This window comes from Sapajus apella, unplaced genomic scaffold (assembly GCF_009761245.1).
Source record: "Sapajus apella isolate SASKATOON/1434 unplaced genomic scaffold, GSC_monkey_1.0 scaffold107, whole genome shotgun sequence".
NCBI lineage: Eukaryota > Metazoa > Chordata > Mammalia > Primates > Cebidae > Sapajus > Sapajus apella.
Window position 1 is genome coordinate 733,857 of NW_022437047.1, and position 6,535 is coordinate 740,391.

General features: G+C 51.4%; 1 protein-coding gene across 6 annotated transcripts in view; it reads right to left on the reverse strand.

Moving 5' to 3' along the window:
- DLG5 (discs large MAGUK scaffold protein 5) overlaps nt 1-6,535 on the reverse strand; it is a 147,268-nt gene that overhangs the window by 61,513 nt on the left and 79,220 nt on the right. For all 6 annotated transcript variants that reach the window (XM_032259182.1, XM_032259181.1, XM_032259180.1 and 3 more), the window contains exons 6-7: nt 2,825-3,084; nt 1,249-1,561 (exon numbers count right to left, since the gene is read on the reverse strand). In XM_032259182.1, the coding sequence (XP_032115073.1) occupies nt 1,249-1,561; nt 2,825-3,084 (573 nt within the window). The remainder of the gene's footprint in view (nt 1-1,248; nt 1,562-2,824; nt 3,085-6,535) is intronic.

Consider the following 6,535-nt stretch of genomic DNA (forward strand, 5'->3'; position numbering starts at 1 on the left):
GAAGGAAGGAAGGAAGGAAGGAAGGAAGGAAGGAAGGAAGGAAGGAAAGAAGGCAGGCAGGCAGGCAGGCAGGCAGGCAGCCGGCCGGCCTAGAGAGGTTCGAAATCACATGACTGAAGAGGGCCCAGCAAGAGGCCTATGTCTCATGCATTCCCCACCTCCCCTGCCACTGCCGGGCCTGAAGACATGTCAGTTGAAAGACGTGCTGCTCACCCCTGAGGCATCACCTGCCTCACACTTGGTACAGCAGGACCTAGTAGTAATGATCCAATGCACACCACCCCTGCCAATCTGCCTGACCTTCAACACCTTGCTTTTTGCTTCTTATAAACCGCTTATGAAAGCTGCATTCTAACTGACCTGCAGAGAGAGGCAGAAGAATAGAGTGGCAGGAATGTCTGAGAACTATTCTGATAGGAAAAAAGTCTGTGATCAAGTCTAGAAGCTCTAATCAGAGACACACACAACACAGACTGATAGGAATCTCCACAGGCCCATCCAAGTCCCAGCAGGGCTCAGCTAGACGGGGGACAAGGAGCATGCGCGATGAGCAGAGGCTGACAGGAATGAGGCAGAGAATCCACATTGGCCACGCAGGAGTCAAGCTAGGTGGCCCAATACAATGCTACGGAACATCCCAGCCCCACCACCCTGGAGGCGTGGCTCCCAGAGAGCAAGGCTTTAGGAGAACGTTGGGCTCTGCCTACTAGCACATCTTCCCAGCAGGAGCCTGAAATAAGCTTTCAAGAGCAGACTTGATCAGATGCACACTGCCGGTGAAAAGGAGCCCCTGAGGGCGCTCCTCCAGACGCAAGAGGCCTAACGTATCTATGGGCTTTGGGAGCTTGGCCTTGGTATCTTGCTTCTAATAAGCAAGTCCTTCAGATATCACTGACTTTCAGCATGAGACTGATCTGCAATTATGTAGCAATGGGGTTGGGTGTGAGAGTGTCGGTGTGTGTCATCTGACTCTTCCTGCTGTATAAGCTCCAGGTATCCAAGATGGTGTCTGGGCCTCCCTCCCCACTTGTCCCCTGTAATCCAGACTAGAGCTGGGCACTGTGCATGAGCTTGGGAGTTACCTGGATGGTGTCTGATAACCCAGCTTGCTTAGGCCTTCAATGAGAAGCCCTTTACTCCAACTCAGAAGGAGGCTTCTAATCTGCACATGTGCACTCTGCACCCCCTCTGCTCTTCCCTGGATGCTGCAGGAGAGGCTGAAAGCCAGCCACCGGCCCGCCCACCTACCTGCCGCAGTGCCTCCATCTCCTCGCTGGCTGCCTTCTTCTCAGACGTGCTGCTCTTGAGCTTGGACTCAGCCAGCTCCACCTCGGTCTGCAGCTTGTCCAGCTCAGAGATGACCTGGTCACGCTCACTCATGATGAGCTTGTACTCGCTGTACACTGCGTCCCGCTCCTCCCTGTATTTCTCTGACTCCTTCGCTGTCTTCACCTGCGTGGTTCTCAGCTCGGTCAGCTCTGACTGCAGCAGCTCCATCTCCCACTGCAGGTCCTTGTTCTGTGCCGTGGCCTTGTTCAGCTCATGGTGGATCGCCTCAAACCTGGGGAGAGAGGCAGTGAGACGTGAGAGGGGCGGCGGCCCGCCCCGTCAGTGCTCCGCTGCACTGCTGCCTCCCGCCAGCTCTGCTGTGCTGGGCAGTCAAGCGTGAAGTTTCAAGTGAAGTCACTCTCTCCACCCCCAAGAGAGAAAAGTCACGGAGTGCCAGTGCCCCCAGACCTGGAATTTTTCTCAGCCTTTTACAAATGCCAGGAGTTGACCTGAGGACATCATGCCCTCTGCTCCGCTAGAAACAACAGCATATTTCTCCCACAGTCAAGCCGCATTAGTTTTTAAAAATAACGAAAACAAAACAATGCCAGGATAACAGCATATGAGAGATAAGAGGCCTTAACGATCATTTAGTCGAACCGCCTCATTTTACAGATACGAACAGTACAGCCTTGTGACAAGGTCATGAAGTTCGCTCAAAAAGCACAGCTTGGTTGTTCCAGGCCAGAGGGCATCTTCCACATGGGCAGCCTGCAAATCAGAGCCATGGCTCAGACCAGCTATTCTCAGTGTGCTCCTTAGACACAGGTTCTGCTCAGAGCTCCATTACAAAAAAAAAAAAAAAACAAGTATATTCTCAGATAACTTATGTTTGGGAAACTCTGCATCTTGGCTCCCTCTTGGAGAGTCTATCTACTGCACACCACCACACTGAAGGCTCTGACAAGTCCTGCAGCAGAGACATGTGTCTGGGTTCAACCTGGCAATGCTCAAACCTATTTATCCCCAGCAAGCACTTTTCATATGAAACCGATAAATGCTCAGGAGAACTGGTGATTCACAGGCACATACTCTACAAACACTGTTTGAGGGCATCCATCACATCTCTAAAGATGATAGAAGACACATGCCCCAGATAACTGACTTTCTTATTTGCTAGGTGGGTGACTGCCATGGAGGGGAGAGACATGTGCAGGGACCAAACAAATGATGCTCAGAACGCACCAGTATTTATTAAGTGTTGTGCAGATCAGTTAACACGGCACAAATCTTCAGAATGGGCCGCCTGCAAGGCTGACCACTGAATGGTGTCTGGGAACTCACAGGTAAACAGAGATGTTCAGATGGGAGGAAGGAACCACGATTCCTAAGACAGATTCGAGATTCGGTATCAAAACAAAGTTCCCTGGTTAGAAACATTTTTTGATTGAAAAGCACAGTAATTTATGCTATTCTCATCCCCCGGCGGTGGCTGGGAACCCTGCAGGACCCATTTGCCCCCGGCACCCCCCCGCCCCCGCGGCCCCAGGACTACCTCCTCAGGGAGAGGGCGCACTGGTGCTGCAGCTGGATGGCCGTGTCCCTCTGCTGGGTCAGCATCTCTGTCTGCTTCAGCAGCCGCTGGTTCTCCTCCCCCAGCTGCTCCAGGCGGCTCAGGTCTGCATTGTGGATGGCGACTTTCTCACTGTACCTCTTCCGCAGGGCATCGTAATCCTTCTTGACCACCTCCAGCTTGTCCATGGCCGTGTCATACAGCTTGTTAAGGATCTCAGATGACCCGTTGTGTTTCAGCACCTGGGGACCAGAGAGTCCTACTTACCAAGGGTCTGGGGGGAGGTGGTGGAGGAGACCTCCCCATTCTCACTTTATCTGTCTGAGGGTGGAACGGATGACAAGGTTGGAGGGGATCACCCTAGGGCTTTTGAGGGTCTTGAGGTCTACTTCTCCAAGCCCTGCAGTCACGCTGGGCTGATTCATTTAGATTCACTCAATCACAAGTATTAAATATGAGGTATTGTGCCGAGCAGTTAACACAGCAGGCCTGAGATTCCTATATCCTTAGAAAGGCCTGCTTGCAAGGCTGACCTCAGTAAGTGGTGCCTAGAAGCCCAAACTGTAAACAGGCCTGTAGGCTGATGTAAAACTTTCTTCCGGTGATATGAGCAGCCCCGGTACTGGACCTGAACACAGTGTCTTCTGCTGAACACCTGCTTTCTTCTGGGAGTCCAGAATCTGGGTACATGCTAGGCAGCAGGACCCACATGACCAGCCCCAGGAGGACACTTGGGTAATGAGTCTCTAATGGGCTTCCGTGGAGGCCAGCACTTCACATGTGTTGTGATTCCATGCCGGGGGAATTACGTGCATCCCACAGAACTCCATCAGGAGAGGACTCTTGGAAACTCAGGCCCAGTTTCCTCTGGACTTTGCTTCACGTGCCTTTCCCCCTTTGCCGACTTTGCTCTGTGTACTTTTGTTGTAATAAATGTCAGTCACTGAGTATAATTACATTCTAAATCTTGTGAGTCCTCCCAGAAAGTCACTTAGCCCAGAATCAGGTTATGTAAATTGGACCTCAAGACTCTCAAAAGCCCTAGGGTGACCACCCCTGCCCCGCCACAGTGTAGGGTCCCCCCACATCCCGTGCAAGCATCTAATAGGTCTAACACTGTTCTAGGTGCAGGTGACGCCAAGAGCCTGTGCCCTATGGGCCTTTTCTCCTAACTGAGAGGATGTGGACACACAGGCCAAATACAGTAACTTCAGAGCAAGGTAAGAATGAGAAAATAAAAAATAAAATAGAATAATGAGCTGGAGAGAGCCATCTGAGCAGCAGAATGGAGGGCTGTGAGGGAGGCTAAGGCCGAGGAGACTTCTAGAAGAAGGTGACTGCAGAGTTCGGAGGCACGTGAAGAAGAGCAGTGAGCGCACAGCGGGCAGAGGGCAGGGCAACTGCAAAGGCCCGGAGGCAAGACCCGAAGGCTGTTCTAGGAACAAAGAGAAGGGCAGGGTGAAGTGGCTGGAGCCCACGGCGCAGGAGGAGGTGGGTTCAAAGGCGGCCTGGAGAAGTGGGCGCGGACACAGCCTCGGGGCTCACAGTGAAGACTGTTCCCCAGTGAGACAGGACGCTGTGGAGGGTTTTAAGCTAGACAGCAGTCTACTCTGAATGACAGGCACTAAAGTTCATTTGGGGTGCTGTTATAGAGAAACAAACAAACCAAGATGATGAGTTAAGAGGTTGCCAGGGGGGCTGCTGCTGGCTTCGGCTATCACCTCATGGGATCTGAGCCCTGGGCTGAGTCACTCCATATCTCTGGGTTTCAGCTTCTGGATTCCTCAAATGCCAGGACTGAACCAAGAAAGCTTGCCTGGCCCTTCCAGCCCCAGTCCAGGAACCCCCTGGCTCATTCAGTAGGGGCCTGAGTTATCAGGTGTTTGCAGCCCAGAGAACCAGAAGCTGGGATGATGGAATATTCCCTTTGGAGTTAAGGTCAGCCCTCAACAAACATGAAAAACACAAAAAGGAAAAGAGGGCTTAATTTAAGTCAGAATCATAGCAACAAGAAAGTAAGCTCCCTCCTCTAAGACCTAAGCATTAGATCCTAGGACTGTTGACTCTTAAAGAGGAAGTCAAGGAAGAGGGAGAAATGGAGGGAGGGAGAGAGGCAGGGAAGAAGAGAAGGAAGGAGAAGAGAAAGAAAAAGAATGAGAAAAAGAAGGAAGGAAAGGGAGGAGGGAGAGAGGGAGGGAGAAAAGGAAAATTGGTTCATTTCAGGCTCATTCTTTTTCCTTTATTTATTTTTAAAGCAGAACATTTCCTTTCAAGGGAGCTCTTACTAGGACATCAAAATATAGAACTTATTTTAAAAAGCAGTACACAGGTGTCTCAAGCAGTCAAAATCTTCACTGTTTTGTAAAACGGCGTCACTGCTGCAAAACAGGAATGAATGCACAGAGAAACAGAACCTCAATGACATCTAAAATCTTTCTTTAAAAAAAAAAAAAGCCGGGCGCGGTGGCTCACGCCTGTAATCCCAGCACTTTGGGAGGCCGAGGCGGGTGGATCACGAGGTCAAGAGATCGAGACCATCCTGGTCAACATGGTGAAACCCCGTCTCTACTAAAAATACAAAAAATCAGCTGGGCATGGTGGCGCATGCCTGTAATCCCAGCTACTCAGGAGGCTGAGGCAGGAGAATTGCCTGAACCCAGGAGGCGGAGGTTGCGGTGAGCTGAGATCGCGCCATTGCACTCCAGCCTGGGTAACAAGAGTGAAACTCCGTCTCAAAAAAAAAAAAAAAAAAAGCCTGGCGAGGCACAGTGGCTCACGCTTTTTAATTCCAGCACTGTGGGAGGCCAAGGCAGGCAAAACACCGGAGGTCAGGAGTTTGAGACCAGCCTCATCTCTACTAAACATACAAAAATTAGCCGGCCGTGCTGGTGAGCGCCTGTAATCCCAGCTACTTGGGAGGCTGAGGCAGGAGAATTGCTTCAACCCAAGAGGGTAGAAGTTGCCGTGAGCCAAGATCACGCCATAGCACTCCAGCCTGGGTGACAAGCGTGAGACTCTGTCTCACAAAAAAAAAAAAAAAGAAGAAGAATGGACTCAGCCATGACCACACCGGTCAATGAAGGGCAGTCCCGATATCTGGTCAATCAACACCTTCTACCCATGTCTGAAAGGTCCAGCATCTAGACTGGATTGCCCTGATTGGTAAGCCATACCTCAAAAATGCCAATTAAAAATTACTTCAAATGTTTCACTCTCTAAGCATCCCCTAAGCCAAATGAGAACCCCATTGGCTCCAAATGAGTCTGGTTTGCTGGGGAACAAAGGCGGTTGCCATTGCCTGAGTTCCCCACAAGGTGGCAGCCACAGGTAGACGAGCCAATGCTCTCCCGCAGCGGCTTCCCGCCTTCCCAGCCCAGAAACAAACTCACTCTAAAGGCAGCTTTGAAATGACACAAAGCCGGGTTCTGGGCGGTAGCCCAGCAGCACCCACTTCTACCAGTGCACGATAGAATCAGGAGTCTATACCATGGTTCGGCCTTTCTTCACTGGGAAACTGTCCCCTGAACGCCTAGCCTTGAGGGACGACTCAGGGCGGTGTGGATTCATTGGGGAACAGTCCCCCGAACGCCTAGCCTTAAGGGACAATTCAGGGCCGTGTGGATTCATTGGGGAACAGTCCCCCAATGCCTAGCCTTGAGCGACGACTCAGGGCTGTGTGGATTCATTGGGGAA